The sequence below is a fragment of the Fusarium subglutinans genome (assembly GCF_013396075.1).
Source record: "Fusarium subglutinans strain NRRL 66333 chromosome Unknown NRRL66333_c0000005, whole genome shotgun sequence".
In the NCBI taxonomy this organism is placed as follows: Eukaryota; Fungi; Ascomycota; class Sordariomycetes; order Hypocreales; family Nectriaceae; genus Fusarium; species Fusarium subglutinans.
This window is the reverse complement of record NW_023502068.1, coordinates 324,673-342,731: the sequence shown is the minus strand read 5'-3', so window position 1 is coordinate 342,731 and position 18,059 is coordinate 324,673. Positions and strand designations below refer to the sequence as shown.

General features: G+C 47.3%; 7 protein-coding genes across 7 annotated transcripts; 2 read left to right on the top strand and 5 right to left on the bottom strand.

Moving 5' to 3' along the window:
- Positions 1 to 528: 528 nt before the first annotated feature.
- FSUBG_1156 (serine hydroxymethyltransferase mitochondrial) lies at positions 529 to 2,185 on the bottom strand (the record flags this gene model as incomplete). Its single annotated transcript, XM_036676255.1, has 4 exons — positions 529 to 1,655; positions 1,706 to 1,937; positions 1,986 to 2,042; positions 2,090 to 2,185. 4 exons carry the CDS (start codon positions 2,183 to 2,185, stop codon positions 529 to 531), a joined length of 1,512 nt encoding a protein of 503 aa, XP_036543324.1.
- A 174-nt stretch (positions 2,186 to 2,359) lies between these two features.
- FSUBG_1155 (C6 transcription factor) lies at positions 2,360 to 4,756 on the top strand (the record flags this gene model as incomplete). Its single annotated transcript, XM_036676244.1, has 5 exons — positions 2,360 to 2,365; positions 2,722 to 2,966; positions 3,095 to 3,914; positions 3,963 to 4,553; positions 4,604 to 4,756. The coding sequence occupies 5 exons, from the start codon at positions 2,360 to 2,362 to the stop codon at positions 4,754 to 4,756; spliced, it is 1,815 nt and encodes a 604-aa protein (XP_036543323.1).
- Positions 4,757 to 5,038: 282 nt separating this feature from the next.
- On the bottom strand, positions 5,039 to 5,883 carry FSUBG_1154 (anthranilate synthase component II; the record flags this gene model as incomplete). Its single annotated transcript, XM_036676233.1, has 3 exons — positions 5,039 to 5,323; positions 5,373 to 5,599; positions 5,646 to 5,883. 3 exons carry the CDS (start codon positions 5,881 to 5,883, stop codon positions 5,039 to 5,041), a joined length of 750 nt encoding a protein of 249 aa, XP_036543322.1.
- A 2,023-nt stretch (positions 5,884 to 7,906) lies between these two features.
- Positions 7,907 to 8,374, top strand: FSUBG_1153 (uncharacterized protein; the record flags this gene model as incomplete). Its single annotated transcript, XM_036676222.1, has 1 exon — positions 7,907 to 8,374. One exon carries the CDS (start codon positions 7,907 to 7,909, stop codon positions 8,372 to 8,374), a length of 468 nt encoding a protein of 155 aa, XP_036543321.1.
- A 539-nt stretch (positions 8,375 to 8,913) lies between these two features.
- Positions 8,914 to 10,897, bottom strand: FSUBG_1152 (heterokaryon incompatibility het-6; the record flags this gene model as incomplete). Its single annotated transcript, XM_036676211.1, has 2 exons — positions 8,914 to 9,944; positions 9,994 to 10,897. 2 exons carry the CDS (start codon positions 10,895 to 10,897, stop codon positions 8,914 to 8,916), a joined length of 1,935 nt encoding a protein of 644 aa, XP_036543320.1.
- A 332-nt stretch (positions 10,898 to 11,229) lies between these two features.
- Positions 11,230 to 12,871, bottom strand: FSUBG_1151 (choline permease; the record flags this gene model as incomplete). The annotated part of the gene is made up of 2 exons (XM_036676200.1): positions 11,230 to 11,609; positions 11,656 to 12,871. 2 exons carry the CDS (start codon positions 12,869 to 12,871, stop codon positions 11,230 to 11,232), a joined length of 1,596 nt encoding a protein of 531 aa, XP_036543319.1.
- Positions 12,872 to 15,870: 2,999 nt separating this feature from the next.
- FSUBG_1150 (oxidoreductase like) lies at positions 15,871 to 17,096 on the bottom strand (the record flags this gene model as incomplete). The annotated part of the gene is made up of 2 exons (XM_036676189.1): positions 15,871 to 16,830; positions 17,025 to 17,096. The coding sequence occupies 2 exons, from the start codon at positions 17,094 to 17,096 to the stop codon at positions 15,871 to 15,873; spliced, it is 1,032 nt and encodes a 343-aa protein (XP_036543318.1).
- Between the last annotated feature and the right edge of the window lie 963 nt (positions 17,097 to 18,059).

The following is an 18,059-nucleotide window of genomic DNA, read 5'->3' as shown; positions in this document are numbered from 1 at the left end:
CTCGCCAAAAAGTTGTCATGATGGGCGGTGTAACCAGCTTTAGCCGCTTGTGAAAGGTACTAGCTACTGGCATCTTTCACTGAGTCAAGTACCGATAACCCCAGATCCAGATCCAGGAGCCCTGAAATGTTTATGTTTTTTTTTGTTTTTTTTTGGGTATGCGGGGAAGACTTGGAATTCCGAGGAGTGAGATATTCGGAGTTTGACTACGGAGAATGAAGTGCAAGGCAGTTTTATCATGTAATTCTAGTCAATTGGGTCGGTTGCTACTGGAGGAAGTTGTCATCAAATTTGCATGACGACTGAAGTGGCGGTTATTACACAGTCGTGCGTGATCATGGTCGAAACAGCTTAACTTCCAGCACTCTAGGCTACTAACCCATCATGATTACAACATGGATGATCAATACAGCTACAACACAGCAAATTTCTTGAGAATCATGCAATAGACTCTTTAAACTCATGTAAATTTTGCTATGATACTATTTTCCAGACGCCAAAAATTATCTTTGCTCTTCATCAAACACATCATGACTTGAGCCAGGGCTGGGGGAACCCTCCAACCCACTCAGCAACCTCATCTCGTAGCGCCTTAATCTCCTTGACATTAGATCCATCACCCAAGAACTCCAAAAAGTTCTTCACAGTACCGGGGTTCTTAGCACCCTTGGCCTCAGCAGCCGCGCGGGCGTCCTTATCAACCGCTAGAGTGATCTGCACACCGCGGTCCACAATATCAGCCACGCGCTTGAAGTCCTCGCCGTTGAAGCCCCGCGTTGTCATGGCGGGTGTTCCGAGACGAAGACCGCCGGGCTTGAGAGCAGAGCGGTCACCAGGAACGGTATTCTTGTTGCTGGCAACGCCGACAAGCTCGAGAACACGTTCGACGCGCGCGCCGTCGACACCCTTGGGCTTGAGATCAACAAGGACGAGGTGGTTGTCGGTACCGCCTGAGACGAGCTTGTAGCCCAGGCCCTCAGAGAGTTGCTTGGCCAGAGCTTGTGAGTTCTCAAGGACCTTTACTTGGTACTGCTTGAACTCGGGTGTCTGAGCTTGGCGAAGGGCAACAGCGAGGGCGGTGATGGTGTGGTTGTGAGGACCACCCTGGTGACCGGGGAAGACTGAAGCGTTGATAGGGCCTTCAAGATCATACATGATCTGCTTGCCCTTCTTGTCTGTGCTTCGAACACCCTTGCGGTAGAAGATCATGGCACCACGAGGTCCACGAAGGGACTTGTGGGTGGTGGTAGTAACGATATCAGAATCCTCAAATGGTGTTCCAATAACACCAGCAGCGACAAGACCAGAAACGTGAGCCATGTCAGACAAAAGGTAAGCACCAGCCTCGTCGGCGATAGCACGCATGCGCTCGTAATCGATCAGACGGGAGTAGGCAGAGGTACCAGCGACGATAACCTTAGGACGGTACAGAAGAGCGTTCTCGCGAAGCTTGTCGTAGTCGATCAGACCAGTCTCCTCGTTCAACCGGTAGGGGAACGTCTCGTAGTACTTGGAGACCATGGAAATCTTCTTGTTAGGGATCTGGTAGCCGTGGGAGAGATGACCTCCGTGGGGAAGATCAAGACCCATGATACGGTCGTGGGTGTTGAGGATAGCAGAGTAGGCGTAGAGGTTGGCAGGGGATCCAGAGAGGGCTGAGGCTGTTAGCGTTGAACAAAGAATTGAACGTCAAGTCGAGACTTACGCTGAACATTGACACCCCATTTCTCAGGGTCAAGACGGAAGGTCTCGAGGGCACGCCTTTGACATAGACGCTCTGCCTCATCGATGTGTTCATTGCCACCATAGTATCGTGCGCCAGGATAGCCCTCGGAGTACTTGTTTTGCATAACACTGCCTAGAGCATCGAGAACGGATCGCGAAGTGAAGTTTTCGGAGGGAATGAGATTGATGAAGTGGTTCTGGCGCTTCTCTTCCTATGACAATGTGAGACTGGGTCAATTGGTACATGGAGAGTGACTTACACGCTTGAGAATGGCGTGGATCTCAGGGTCGCCTTGCTCAAGGTTGGCACCGAGAAGCTGTAGAGTGTTAGGCATTGTTGGATGTAGCTTCATTGAGAACTTACATCTGATTGAGAAGCAAATGTCCTGGTAGTAACACGGCTGGCCAGAGATGGCTTTGTGCGAAGGCATTGCTGCCGAAGGAGCCTCAAGTTCATCATGATGTGTATGATGAGGGGTATCTCTGTATGAACTGAAGGGAAAGGAAAAAGAAGATGAAATTACGATACAGTCTCCAACAACAAGTCCAAGCTAGAGCAGCACAAGATCTAATAAGAATGTCCTTGTCCGCCGCCTTCGGCTCATGAGTTCCATGACCGGAGCATGAGATCAAGATGCCGGTACGTACCTGATGGTCAATGTCACCGAGTCAATCTTATCAAACGTCACTGAGTCGAGATCTAAAGCCGGGGGTGGACAAGTTCCACATGATCCTAGGAGGCTTGGACTTGGAGGGCCGGGAGTGAGTTACCTGACGGTACAAGCGCTATCTCTGAGCCTAGAACACTTTTAGAAGCTGACTCGGTGAACGGGGATGGAAGTGGCTTGGTATAGGGTAGCCAATTCTTCCCGTTACGTACATGCTGTAGTCTATGTGCCTTGACCTGGGCTTGGCTTGACTTGACTTGACTCCCCCACAACAAAAACAAACACGATCCACTCCCCCAAGGCCACGGACGTTGCTTTACGGTTCCAGTCGTTCGTCTCGCTTATTCCGGAGCCTGATTGTGCCTGTGTTCGTGTTCACCCTCTCACTAACCGCGCTGTATTCTACTGCTGTACCCGTACCACCTCACTCCAAGCCAGGCAATCCGCTTGCTTTGTCACCGAGTCTCTTCGGTGGCAAAAAAAGAGGGCTCAATATGTCACCGTCACCAACAAACCCAACCCCAATCCCAAACCCAAACCCCTCCTCAATGCGTCCCGTGCCTATAATCCGCAGTAGGACGGGCTGTTTTACCTGTAGGAAGCGCAAAAAGAAGTGCGACGAGAGGTACCACCAACCACTCTCCAGACAGTCATCTTGACTCGACTTGACTTACGTGACGATGTAGTAAACCAATCTGCAGCGGTTGCAAACGCAATAAGCTCGACTGTGTCTGGCCTGAACCACAGCCTGCCAAGGGACCATCACGGTCTTCATTCGGTGCTGCATCCACAAGCTCACAGCAGAGTGTTGCTTCGCTGAGACAGGGCCACGATGCCGACTCGGTGAATGACCCGGTCATACCGGACCCGGTGCCGGAGGAGGACCGAGCTGCTGAGAATCCCGATGTACCCCAGAATGGCGACAGTTCTCCGGTGCATGGGCATGGGCAAGGGCAAGGGGACACCCACATGGTCGATGCTGAAGCTGATGTGGATATCATCGAAGCTGTTGATGATGTTGATCAGCCATCTCCTTCACAGTCATCCAACTCATCAGACTCACCGACTGTTATCACGGCATGGGATGCAGATACCGCCAACGCTCTCACTCTCGCTCTGCCGCCGTCCCCAGACACAGGACTCTCATTCAATGTCAATGGAGCTATTACTATGCCAATGTCGATGCTACCTGAACAGGGTCATCAGTCATATGAGCTTCTCAGCTACTACCTGTCACGAACAGCCAATAGCATGGGGAACGGTTCCACAGACGTGAATCCCTTCATCGCCAAGCTTATACCATTGGCATTCTCAAAACCTCTCGTGTTACAACTCATCCTCGCTCAGAGCGCTGCACATCGTCAGGCATCAGCAGAGCGACACCCAAGCGATGAGATCGCGCAGAGGTATTACACCGACTCGCTGCGAATGTTTAGGAATGTCGTTGATGAGTATGTATCTGGAAATGCCGAGAACACCCTCGTCTTGACAGTCGGTAGTCTTATTATGTGTTTGACTGAGGTTCGTACCATTGATTCCATGACGCGATTGTTGACTAACATGCTGCAGGTTGCCAAGGGAGATATTCACGGCACAATATTTGACCATCTATCAGCGTCCAAGTCATTAGTGAGCACATTACTCACGGGGACGCAGAACATGGTATACGACGACCTACCTGACTTTCTAATCGAGTACTACATGCATATCGCAGCCACCAGTATGATCTCGATTGATCCCCAGTACAACTCACAGTCATTGCTCAGCCCCGACATTGAAGTCCGGGCCAGAAACTTGGTTGCAAGAAAGTATGTCGGCCAACTATGTGGCTGCTGGCTCGAAATCCTCATCCTTATATCCCAGATCTTTCACCTAGGACAAGTAATGTCGTTACCAACTGCCGATGGAGAGATCTCACCAAGCCCCGACAATATTGTCAATTTCGCTTTCCTCCAATCTCAAGTAATGGGCTTCTTCCCAGATCCTTCCGTCACGCCATACACGCGTCTTGCGGGCCTGGTATGGAAACAAGCTGCCCTCCTATATCTCTGGACAGTCCTCGGGAAACCCCATCAGCAACCTGAAGGCAGCTTCCAACGAGCATTAGTAGAATCAGCCGTCACTGAAGCAGTGGCATTGCTTGATCAGTTCCCCGCTTCGGTCAGGATAAATACGAGTCTTTGCTGGCCACTCGCTGTTATCGGGTGTAGCACGTCAGATCCCACAGTCCAACAGGTCTTGAGGACGCGGTTGCAGACTATGTTGGACACAATTGGGCTGGGGAATATGAGACAAACACTGGTGCTATTGGAGCATATTTGGGAGCAGCCGCCGGACCAAGTCAGTCCTTGGATGCTATGTAGGGCGATGCGTGACCGTCAGATCTGGATATCTTTTGCATGAAAGGACATCATTAATCCTAGATACCCGCCTCCATATTTCAAAATAGAGTCCTTGAGGCACATGCAATTAACATCCCATATATATGACGGCCGCCACTAATATTTCTGACCTCATTATGAGCAGCCAGCTTGGCCGTCGAAAGTGATCCCATTAACGAGCTCATCGTCAAACCATTGTCATCACTTGCGAAGAGACTTGCGTTGGACTTGTTCAAATCAAACTGATTTCTATTGTCTAATTATTTATAGAAGGAACTCCCAAATCTTAGCAGCCACTAGAAGTCCATCGTGATGCGCCCTTGCTCTCGTTATACCCTCCTCATACATCTCCTTCGAGAAGATCTGCTGGGCATATCTGGCCTCCATAATTTCCTGCATGATAAAGTCGTCAAACTCCGGGTGGGCCTGGAACGAGATGATTCTCCCGGGCTTGTAGAGTCCTTGAATCTCGCACCTTGAGCTGCTGCCGAGACTGACCAGGCCTTCGGGAACTTCCAGGACTGCATCTCTGTGCATTTGATGAAGGCCCTGTTTTTTTCATTAGTGAGGGCTCATGGAAAGGATCGATGGTACTTACGAGAGATGAAACACCCAGTAGCTTCTGGCCAGTCTCGTTGAGGTTAATTCTATCAACACAAACCTCCCAACCACCGGGGCTCACCGCAACCTTTGCACCAAGTGCTCGTCCAATGATTTGATGGCCAAAGCAAATGCCAACGATGGGCTTCTCTGTCGTCGTATAAACCTTCTTGACAAACTCAACCAGCTTCAAGATCCAAGGGTCATCAGCAAAAGATGTGTGTTCTGCATCATTTTAGCTTTGTAGGTGTAATTTGATAAAGAAACTTACTGCTTCCGGTTAACAAGAAACCATCAACATCTTCGATGTTTGGGTACTCTTGCGCTGTGACAACATCCCATTTGCTGAGATCCAGGCTCACGTCCTTGCCCTTGTCACCAAGTGCTTCATTCTTGAGGCTCTTGGTAAGAAGGTCACGAAAGATATCTCCATAAGAACCACGCTTTTCATTCACAGAAGGAAAAGGCGTGTCGCACTCTAGAACAGCAATTCTATATGTTCGAGTCATGATGAGGATATTATGTGGTTTAATCAATGAAGGTCAAGAAGGGCTCGTTATCAAAAGATAGAGATATTCAACGCCCTTTAATCTACACAAATATCCCCACCAACAAGGAACCTCATGACCACGTCGTTCACAAAGGATCCTCATTTTAGTAATGTTAGCCGGAATGGCGGAATGTGAGTCTATTGGTGCTTTATTCGGTCCGCGTTCATAGCCGCGCTTTACCGCGCTCCACAGGACCCCATAAGATTGTACACGTTTTGATCTTGAACACCATAGTTGAGGGACTGGCGAGATAAGATCAAATAGTCTGTTTGCAGATCTTATAACGATGGGGCTCTCTGATATTGTTTCTATCTAGGCAGTGAGAGGGCATAATACTGGCTGAAGATGGATCTGTTTACAGCTAAATTCTGATTCTTTCTCTCTCTTTTTTTGTTGAGGCAGATTTCAATGTATCTCCTTCAGGTCTTATTCTTCTCAAATTTCATAAAGAAAGGCGTACGTTATTTCATTCTCATGGAACTAACAACCTATCATCACAATTTTTTTAGTAGTGGTGGCTTGTTTAGATATTGCGACCAGTCTGAAATCGCGATGTTACTTGAGTAACTTGACCGATATCAAGCACAGTATGATGAAATGCAGTCTTTGGAATAGTTTTGTCTTGATCAAAATGACACATGAATTCCCTGAGATGTTTATGTTATATAAATCGTGCATCTTGATGTAATTCATTCAGTTGATGTGAGTCATTCAGCAAGGCGAGCCGTTTTAAGTTTTTTTACTTTAAATTGTATTTATCTGTCTTTTGTTAGCAGCGACAAATCAAGGCCAAGTCACTTTTGATTAAAATACACTATGTAGCTTTCATTTCGGCGGCATGATGGTGACAACCACGGAGAATATATTCATTGGTGTCGTGATGAGAGAGGCCAGGTGAAATATCGATAACAGCTCTAAGATATCAAGTTCAATTCTTTTGTAGATCTCAGATAATACATCACGACTCGAGTTACCTTAGACTGCCCTTAGATATGAGAGTTTTTCTGTTCCGGATCTTGAACTCCAAACAGCCAGTTTGCAAAATGATGATTTCAGAAGCATAACTTGTCATGGAATAAACACATCGGAAGGCTTTTCTGACTGAATAGGTCTGCTGTCTTAATCTATCTTCTACAAAACTGGAACACTCTGACCTTGTCGTTGAAAACTCACTTCAATTCTTCACAATATCAAACCAGCCACCTTGGAGGCTCAAATGATAAGATCGGATGTCTCGGACATGAACTGATATATAACTTGCATAGACCTCGGTGATCCAATTAACAAGCATTCAGCAACACATGCAATTGCTCAGCTGAATGTGATCCACGAACGTGAATGTGGATAATTCTTTTGATTCCTTGGATGTCAATCAGCCTCGGCCCAATTGACAAGCATAAAAAAAGAAAACACGGGCCAATGAGACAAAGGTTTCGTAACAAAAGCTCCTACGTTTGGATCAACTCCAGGCACTGCCGTTTCTTAGCGCATCAATTAAGCAAGTTTCTTGAGTTGAGTGGCCGAGCTAAGTCGAAACGAGCAAGGACATGGCTGAGAACAAAGAAGCTGTAGACGTCATAAGCATGGCAATCAATCACCACAACGAGTCTGACACTTTAACCGGGAGGGTTAGTGATAACCCCTCTGCTAAGTAATACAACCAGCCAAGACCAGGTACTAGGGTCAAGGTAGAGTTCTCAATGGTCTCGTGTGAGCGGGGGAGTTGCAGTGAGATCGGTGATGTTGATGGTATTATGACGTCCAAACCCTCTCATTTACAGTTCATCCATTATGTACAGTTACCAACCTCCCCCATTGAGAAGAATTGGGTTTACTAATAAATCACTCATTTATTGACACTAACTAGAGGTTGTACTATACTTAAATGGTGCTGCATCCCCTCGTCGACATTGACCATCCTGTGCTCGTCTATCACTAACTACCTCTCTCTGACACTCACACTCACTGTCTGTGATCATCAATGGCTCCGCTCAGTTCCCCGCAAGATCTCGGCTTGGGTGCCATCCTCGCCAGAGCCCTCTCTTCTCCAACGCTGTCTCTTCCTCCAACTCTAGTGGCTCGGCAAAACACAGAGACCGTCACTGTTACTGCATCCGGCGACAATGGCAACAGTGCCCAAACATTGAGCGGAGGTGCAATTGCCGGTATCGTCATTGGTTCAATTGCTGGCTTTCTTCTCCTCCTCTGGGTCGTTCGGTCCTGTCTCAATTTGGGCGCACCGCCTCAGGAACGCGAGAAGTGGTATCACTACAAGGAGGAGCCTCGACGACATTCACATCATCATCGCTCTCGAAGCAGACGATCCCATCGATCAAGCATCTCTGCACCTCCTCCACTTGTTGTTAGAGAATCGAGATCACGAAGCCATCGCCGTGGCCGATCGCCTGGATATTATGGAACTGATCGCAGCACACGATATTACGTATAAGTCCGACGCGACCGACACGACAATAAGCGTTTGCAACAGAGCGACCTCCGCTTTGATACCTCGTGATACTTTTACAGAACATCCATTCAATTGATCAAAATCGGTCCGATAAGCGGACAGGACTTACGGCGTACGGATATGCTTGGCACGTCATGCAACATCACGACTTATGAGATGAAATCATGAATCACGTCACGACGGAGAAAGAATTACACGCATACGAAGGCACTGGATACACACGAGTAATTTGTTACCATCTCTTGTTATATATCATGGTTATGAACGCCCAAATTTTCTACTTAATCTTCAATTACACATAATGATGGCCCCAACCACGTCCAACCCTTTCAAGCACAAAACAAGGCTTGACAATATCATCTCGCACGTGCAATCATAATTAAGCATAAATGACAACGTGACGCTCGTGTCGCCTCGTCAACGTCGTAATCGGGCGAAGCCGTCCACGTCAATGTGACATTTGACAGCTCGATCGTGGCGCCGCAATACTCGAGTTGATATCCACAAGCCATGAGCTTCATTTAGACTAGCTGAACCCTGCTGAATTCCAGATCCTCCGACTCCAACTCCCCGTGCATAACCCCATAAACATAGGCGTCGCCAACCAGACTTAATGACGTTTCTGAACCTGAAACTCGACGGAATACATGTGGAACTTCAGCGCCTTGCAATATGCCCACTTCGTCACCAACCTGAATAGTCTGGGGTGCAAGCCCAAGATGCCCTCTCTTCGTTCGAAAGAGACTTCTTTTGTGTGCTGCAGAACCCCAGTCAAGCTGTATCAATGAGGTTCGAGCCTTGAAATTCTGACCTTGAGACTCTGTGGGCTCAGACTCTAACTCCATCTGTTCCTTTACTTTGCATATTTGTCTGTAAGGGTGTAGTAGACTTGACAACAAGTCTCCACGGTCCTGAATCCCTATCAAAAACAAAGCTTTGGAAAGACTGACCTCGGGGTTTTTGACCAGTTGGTATACCATATCTGGGTTCTCTGAAATGCTCAGCCACAGCATGCCGTATGTCATTTCCCCAAATTGACTAACAAAGTCATACGAATCATAGTCATATATCCCTGCTTGATCTGCCGTCAGGGTTCTGGCCATTACTGACAAGAAATTGTCTTCTCCGAACGTCTTGACAGGAAATGGGTTCAGAGCGAGATTGAGAATTTCAATCATCTGAGAATAGCCCTCTATATCTTCCCAGTATGCAGTTGTGACGGCAGTAATCGTATCAAAATAAGAATATGGCGAACAGATAGCGTGTGGTGAGTTGATATCGTACTCGATGCAGACTTGTTGGTGAGTTGCTGTATTGAAATTATCTTCACTTCGTCTTTGAAGAAGCCTCCAAGGAATAGCTTGTGTGTAGTCTGGAACCCAGGATGGTAGATTTGGGATACGGTATCTGCTGCGGTCTCCGATATAGCTTAACCCTCTCCAGCCTATTGTGTTGAGTAGGCAGTGTGCTGCAGCTATCGAGAATACCTCCTGGACTGGTTTTGAATAATCGGCAACTACTGGTTCCATATAATTATCCGCTGTAGTGGTATCTAAAGTCCATTAGCCAAGTCATTCCTTTTCAAAGCGGAGGCGAGTTACCAGATATTGCCAGTAACCCATAAACCTTGTCTCTAGGGTCTGTAGCATGCCTCGCACGATGATAGTCGACTTCGAATCCAAGTGGTGAAGGAGAAGTCCCATCAACTTCCTTTCTCAGTTTAGTTATCAAGTCGTAGGTGAAGTTCATCAGCCACGTAATTGCTGGGGTCCTCTGGATGTCTTCTGTAACACTCCTCGACGAGTAACTGTCATGTGCAATAATACTTCCGGCGAGAATAACATCTACGGAAGCATAGATTGTTCCGCACATAAATGTCATCTCTCGAGCGAGCCACATCTCTTGAAGTGTCCATGTCCGGCCAAACCATGCATGATCAGTGAAGAAACGTGTCATGGCTAGGACTTCTGAGTCCGTGAAGCTGCAAGATGCGAATGCTTTGTCCCTCAAGACTACATGCTCGTCTGAAAGTAGCTCCTGGCGAGTGATGGGCAATCTTTGAAAGCAAGCCACTGCTGTCCGAGTATATTCTCTCTCATGACCAAGCCATACAATGACTTCCTCGGAACTCTTGTAGATGTTTGCCATCTGAGAAACCTGGGAGTTTCTTTCCTCTATATCGGTTTGATTAATGCAAAGAGCATCTATCCATATGGGTCCTAGAATTCCAGATTGACGCAATGCAATGAGGGCGTTGTAAAGGTTTTGCCTAATATTCATCTCAAATCCGTCAATAATAATTGTTTGAGAAGTCTTCGACCAAGTCTCGTCGGTTTCGTCCCCACCCGGCTCACCCCAAGTATATGACAGACATTTGTATGTTGGGTTATCGTCAAGATTGACGACACTCATATGGCTCGAAACCACGGCATTCTGAGTTCCAGAAATGATTTTGAGAAGTCGAATGTGCCCAGGTAGTAGCAGGGGGTCATATTTGTATTCCATCTCGAAGTTATACAGCTGCGTTTACCAATTTTGATCCTTCATTGAGCGATTATGTTGCCGGATGACGTCTAAGATTTCTCGGCAAGGTTGATCATGGGGTCCATGTCTGTTTTAGGACTTCAGGGCTGACCAGGGTCATGATTACTTGTAACGATTTTTGGAACTCTTTGCTTCGATAGACTAGTCGACAAAAGGAGAATATCTTCATCAGAAATCACTAGACATAGAGCAGAATTCAAGAAATAATACACGATTTATATTTAATCTAGGTATTCAATGATAGCCTGTTGTTAAATCCACGCTCTAGGTGTATTCACAGCACATACGCTGATCTAAGCATGATGGTTCTTCATATCATCTTCAGGATTTGAAGTGCATGTGGTTTCAGCCATGGATGCGCCCTCAAGAGTGGCACCATCCATATTGATTTCAATGAGGGGACCCTTGTAGTGTTTGCGACCATCAACGATCCAAGTGCCCACAGCAATCAGAAGGATGACTCCAAAAGCAGCGATACAGTAGTTCATGTTGGTAGCGGTGACGGGAAGCTCGGGTGGGAATACGAAAAGGACGGTGGTGAGGATGGCCCAAGCAATACCAACAAGACTGCAAACCCATCGGACAGGAGTGCTGAGCTTGAAAGGTCGGTCTTCGGGAAGTAGGTTTCCGCCGCGGAGGAGATGAATGGCGGGAGGGATCGCGTAGGTGACACCTTTGAAATCTTAGTTAAGCAGAGGCACAGATAGAGGACAACATACCGAGAGCAACAACGGACGCAGCAGTGATCGCGTTGAAGGCACTTGAGCTTCCAAGAAGAATAAGACCAAAGACGATAACCCAGGCTGTGGTCCAGAGAAGAGCGTTGAGAGGAACCTCGAGGGCGTCGTTGTACTTGGCCCAGATATGGCTGAAGGGAAGACCTCGGTCACGGCTGAAAGCATAGGTCATGCGAGCACTGGTGGTCATGATAGCAGTGGCAGTGAACACCATGCAGACAATAGAGAAGACAATGAGGCAAATACTTCCAGCCTTGCTGTTGGTAGCATCAAAGTACATCTGCAGAAGAGCACCGGCTGGCGACTCGATAACGGTTTGAACGTCCTTGAGAACGAACAATAGGCATGAGAGGAAGATGAAACCAGAGAGCATGCCGATAAGAATGCACCAGATCATGATTCTGGGGCCCTCCTTTCGAGCGTTGGGGATCTCTTCGATCATGTGCGCAGCGGCATCGAATCCGGTGAGAGCAAAGGCACCCTGAAGAAGTCCAAGCATCCAAGAGACGCCATCAGGCCAGCCGACCTCATTGATAAACTTTCCATAGACAAAGGCACCACTCTGGTAATCGGGAGCAGCACAGGCCAAAACAGTTATGCTGATGATGATGAATCCCGAGATACTCCACAGGAAGGCGGCTTTGTTGAACAGAGGGAGAATTCGTGTCGCAAAGGCATTGATGACGAGGGCGATGATCGTGAAGGCCAGATAAATGAGGAATTGGTGCCATGCCTTGGCTTCGTAGGTAGGATGCATGAAAGTAATCGAGTCCATAACAAAGGTACTTCCAAGCAAAGGTGCCGTTGCCGTCAACACAACATAACCAGCAGCGTTGATCCAACCGGTGACGTAGCTAATACCCCTTGACCACTTGGGCCAAGCAATAAGAGCAGCCCAATGATATTGACCACCAGCGGTAGGATAGGCCGACAACATCTCAGCCAGAGGAGCAGCTAGACACAAGTTGCAAACACCAGCCACCATGAGACCCCAGATGACGGAGCTGGGACCTCCAGAGGGGAGGGCGAGACTGATAGAGGCTGACAGGGCGGTCCATGTGTTGAGGATAGCAAAAGCGAGACCGAGAAGAGAGATCTTGGAAAAGTTACGCTTGAGTTCCTGCTTATGGCCGAGCTGTTCCAAAGCAGCTGAGTCGTCAATATGGACATTTCTGTCCCGCGGCGTTTGGGACTCCATGATTAGTGAGATGAGGTAGGATATCAAGTGAGGTCAGAGTGTGACATATGGGGAGGTTAGCAAAGCAGGTATTTAACTAACTGCTAGGCGTCAAGCCCGTTAACGGAGGATCACTTCTCATGTTGGGCTAGGCTGTAACTTGGACTATTTGGTATCTAGTTAGTTCGGCGATCGTAGCTATCTCTGGGGGGCGTCATTGTGGTTGCGTAACAAAGTCGCTTTTCCCCATCCTCAGGGCGCAAGAAAACTTGTGACTTAAAAGCAAAGTGTCAAAAATGTCTAGTCTAGGTTGGAGTAGATTTACACTGAAATTGTCCCAGTCTTTTTGTCATATAGAATAGATGCCTTACGCTTTATTGCCTCCACTGGCCCATGTCACCGTGGCAGTCTAGGGATGACGATCCACCCTTCGCGGTGAACTCAATGGATGGATGACGTTGTGGGGATCATGCCCCGGGCCGGGGAAGGGCCTATCTCTTTTTGTTCTAGAATTGTTTTGGGGTGATTGTCTGGCAAGCCATCCTTGAATGAGGCTTTTGAGTAACGAGTTCGACTCGTGTTCTAGAAGTAATTCATGGCTTGTAATACCCTGCAAGCTGATGAACCGCATAGGCAGTAAAGTAACTGCCCAAGACAGCTATGCTCCTGCAAGTAATGCAGTGTTGTAGGGCACTCATCGAATGATTACAGGGGCCGGTCTTATCATGTCCCCTCTGTACAGTCCCTGTCTGGTCTGTATGGAGATCTTCCAAGCTGAAGTCTAGGCTTGCGACAATAGCGCGCTTCGGAGCCGACTCTCCCAAAACCAAGTCCATGCTCCGGAATCAGCGGCCTTTTAAGTTAGTCTCAAACAGAATTTCCTTCTCCTATGCGCCCTTCTTTAGGCATCTCATCTCTCCAATCTTTTTAATTGGTTTCAAACACGTTGTTATGGTCAGACTGGAATGAATCTAGCTTCCCCCATGAACGGATATGCGGCTCCCTAGCTGAATTACCCCAACTAGTTACAGGAACAGTTGGAGATAAAAATCAGGAGACCTCTGTAAAATAACTCTAACGGGGTCTATCTTTGAGGCCCATTTCAGTGGAGATGCTCCCCCAGCTTGGTGACTTTTGGATATTGTTCACGAATAAGGCAGATAATCAAATTGCGGCTTTCTGGACATATTCTGGTCCGTGCTGTCTACTACTCATCCGTCTTAGCCGAGTCGACCGGCCGAACCGGCAGATGTTGCATAAATGCATAGCTTCCACGGTCTTTATCAGGGAATTATAACTCTCAGGACCGGCATCGACCGGCTTCTCAACGGGGTTGCCGTGCCATGTGGGAATATTAAATTGGAGCCTATAGTGGCGAGAGAAAAAAGCTTCACTTCTAAGATTCAAATCCCCGTATTGACGACTCTGGAGAAATGATTTTTATTACGTTTTGGAATATGACAAGATGACCAGTTCTACAGATTTTGCATGGCACTCCGCGATATGACCCCGCGACCCTGAGGGGTTTTTACTTTTCCCCAGGCTTTTCTCCGACCTTTGGATTTGTGTTGGGTAATGAATATTCACAACGTTCCACTTTGTTTTCGGAGCTTGACCGTTGGGTCGGAGGTGTCCCCTTTTGAGATGAGAGCATGGAGTTGCTATTGTGTTGAAGACAAGACTAAAGAGACTCGAACAAAGTGGAATCTTGGGCATTCCGATACGGACCGCCCAATATGAGCTGATCATTATCAGGCGCTTGATATAAGTCCAAAGTGGTGAGACGATGTTAGTGACGACGACGTTGATCAATAAACTCAAGAATTCTCGTTGTTCCTGGCAAATTTCGTCAAATTGGGGTTCATTACAGATAACGGTAACTCAAAAGTGACCAATTAAACGGTTTTGATAGATAGCAAATATCAAGTCAATATCTAAATTCGACTTCTGATATTGAGGCTCTGCTTCAAATCGCATCGCCGAGAACCGCCAAGGCGGGAGGTGCACGCCATAGCTTTCGAAGCCTGTCAGTCACCAAGCCACGTTTATTGAGATATAAGGTTCTTAATGGAGAGCATCTGTCGATAGCCAAGAGTTCATATGGATATAATAGTTCAAAAATTCAATCAAAGGGAAGATATAGCGGTTGAAACAGGTCTAGATCCTTGGAGAATCGAGCAACAGATAACAAAGCCAATTAGGTGTAACTGGTTAGAAATGTCCAGGGGGAAATTCGAGACACCTTGAGAGTCTCGAGTCATACAAATTAGATCCGTAATGCTTGGTCACTCGAGGCGTAGATCTTTGATAATGGATGGGCTGTAGAACATGAAGTTGACATTCCAGAACGCCGGGCTTGAGAAAGGTTTAAAGATAGCTGGGCTTCCAAAGTTATAATGCACTCAACACATTCCAAGGAATGAATATCTACTATACCTATATAATTATAAGATCCTAGGCTTGAAGCTTACCGTAGTGTGCATTGAATATAATATAAACTGCTGGTTTCTCAGGACTCTCCAGCAATCGCGGGTCTCACACCATGCACATGTGTATAGACGCTCCTACGTTCCCCCCTGACACAGTTCGCCAGAGATCTTATCTCATCAGCTCAGGTTCCGTGGTCTAGTTGGTTATGGCATCTCGTTAACACCGAGAAGGTCCCCGGTTCGATCCCGGGCGGAACCACATTTTTGCGGATCCGACAGGATTCGCATCTCCTTTTCTCTCACCGCTCACAACTCCACAAACTTAAACCCAAATCTTACCTCTTCATGTATCTCCATTGGTCTCGTGGCCTAGTTGGTTATGGCATCTCGTTTACACCGAGAAGGTCCTCGGTTCGAGCCCGAGCGGGACCATTCTTTTGCTTGTTAGAGCATCTTTCCTTTTTATCACTCATTCAGACATTGGGGAGCAGTTATGCGTGAGTGATTATGTTACTTGTTTATCTAGCAAAGCCCAGTCTCCAAAGTCTTCTTATATATCTAAAGCCAATTCCTTATTGTTCCACTGTACCCTCAATGATTTCGGTTCACAAAGTAGTTGTAGTTGTCCTCGACCATTTTCAAAGCCCTCTTGCTGGCCTCATCCACATCTTCTTTAGGTAGACCCAAAGCCTCATTCGCAAGGCCATACTTGGCTTCAAAGTTTCCATCACCATTGGGATAGAACGTTCGAGCATACATAGCGAGTCCAAAGCCAGAACGATCCCCCTTCTTAAGAAGATCCATGCCTCGCTGCCAGCGCTCCTTGGAACCTTCATACTCAATCTCCCAGTCCTTGTCTGTAGTACCGGTGATACGTTGGAGACTGTCGAGCATCTCTCGCTGAGAGATGAGAAAGCTGGAGATGTAGAGGGGCTTGTTCCGCCACTGGGAGATAGTAGGTGACTTGTCGTTCTCATCGTCAGGAATGACCTTCAAGCTCAGAAGAGCTGCGAAAGCTCGACCACACTGATCCCAGGTTGAGCTGTTGATCTGGGTGTTACCATCATCGTACAGCGTAACCTTTTTCTTGTCGCCAGTCAAGTCGAAGCCATACCATGCGGGACCCTGAGCCAGAGAGAACTCGTACCAGAAGGAACAGCACATAGCAATCCATGAAGATACACCATTCTCCTCGACAGCATTGATTCCTGGAAATACACCCCCACCAGTCAAGTTCTCCTCGGCGAGTGACTTGTTGGTGATGTCGATGCCGTAACAGTTGGGCATGATCCATGGAACACCTGCTTTGGCGGCTGCAGCAATGATCTTCTCTTGGGTACCGGGGGCTGCGGATACTGAGAGAGAGATTGAGAGGAACTGCTGGCCTCGAAGTGCCTCAACGAGAGAGTTCTCATCATCATAGTCGACAGTGACAGTGCGAGCGCCTTCGGGGAATTTGCTGGTGCTGCCTTTACGGGTGACGGCAGTGACTGTATGCTTGCCTGTCGCGATGAGATACTTGGCCAAGTACTTGCCAACACTTCCACCAGCCTGTAAATGTTAGCCATCAACTAAGGTAGACAGGAGGGGGGCCAAGAAAACTTAGGGTCTTTATCCTAAGTGATGAAAAGACTTAGACAACTTAGCCTAAGTTTAGGGGAGTCTTTTCTAAGTTTTTCACATCCTCTTCTAAAGTCTTATATCTTCTTGCTCCCTGAGGGATGGTAGACGAATGTGTTACTTACACCAATAATGGCAACTCGCTCAATTTTGTTGACGAAGCCCTCAGGCTGGTCCTTGGCGTACTGTTGAGACATTGTGGTATCTGGGATTCGGAAGCTTTGTTTATGTAAAGACTAAAGTGGTAGAAATTGTTGGTGAAGTTGATGAATGTAATGGTGATGATTAGATGCTTATCTAAAGGGAAGACATTTCGACATCTTTATACTTGATTCTTCGCTACTAGCTTTGAGTTCCATTGTAGCATTTGATTCCCCGGACATTTCGTTAACTCCTGCCATCCGCATCGTGGGCCGTTGTCGATGATGCTATCGCGGACTTTGCATTTGGCGTCGGTCGAGACTTTTGCCATATCCGGTAAGTGCTTTTACCATAACGGGTAAGTGGGTCTCCGGCTCGGGGCGGACGGCCCCCACCAACAGGACACGAACCAATCAGAGGCTGTCAAATACGAGAATAAGTTAAGAGACCTCATGATCCCCGTTGCAAGACAATTTAGGGTTGTATCGCCGATAGTGAAACAAAAAGCGCGAGTCCGAGTTTATCTCCTTACTCTCGTAGTTCGGACTTCTCTTGGGCCGGAGTCGTATGATGATTCATGATGTCGCAACTAAAAAAAAGTGCGATCTGCCGTCTACGGCAGTTGGTTATCACGGGGTGAGCCTTTTTGAGCTGATCTTAGTAGTTCATGGGATCTTGTCGTTGCAGTTAATTAAATATCGATTGAAAGCCTATCATTTACAATTATCAATCTAGTTGAATCTGTCTTCTCGTCACATCAGGGGCATATATTCTGAAATACAATAATAAGGCATAGAAGTCGTGCGGAGCACCGAGGACTATTGATCCGATCCGACCGAACATATATGTTGCTATGTAAAACTACAACTGAGTTCTTCACCACAATTACAATCATAAATAACTACGCAATAATGAATGAACCTTCGACTTTCTAACCAGAATAACTAGAAAGGGTTTGAGCAAGAACTAGGTACGTATCTTCGGAAAGGTCCGACGCAAATATGTATCTCTATAGGGTC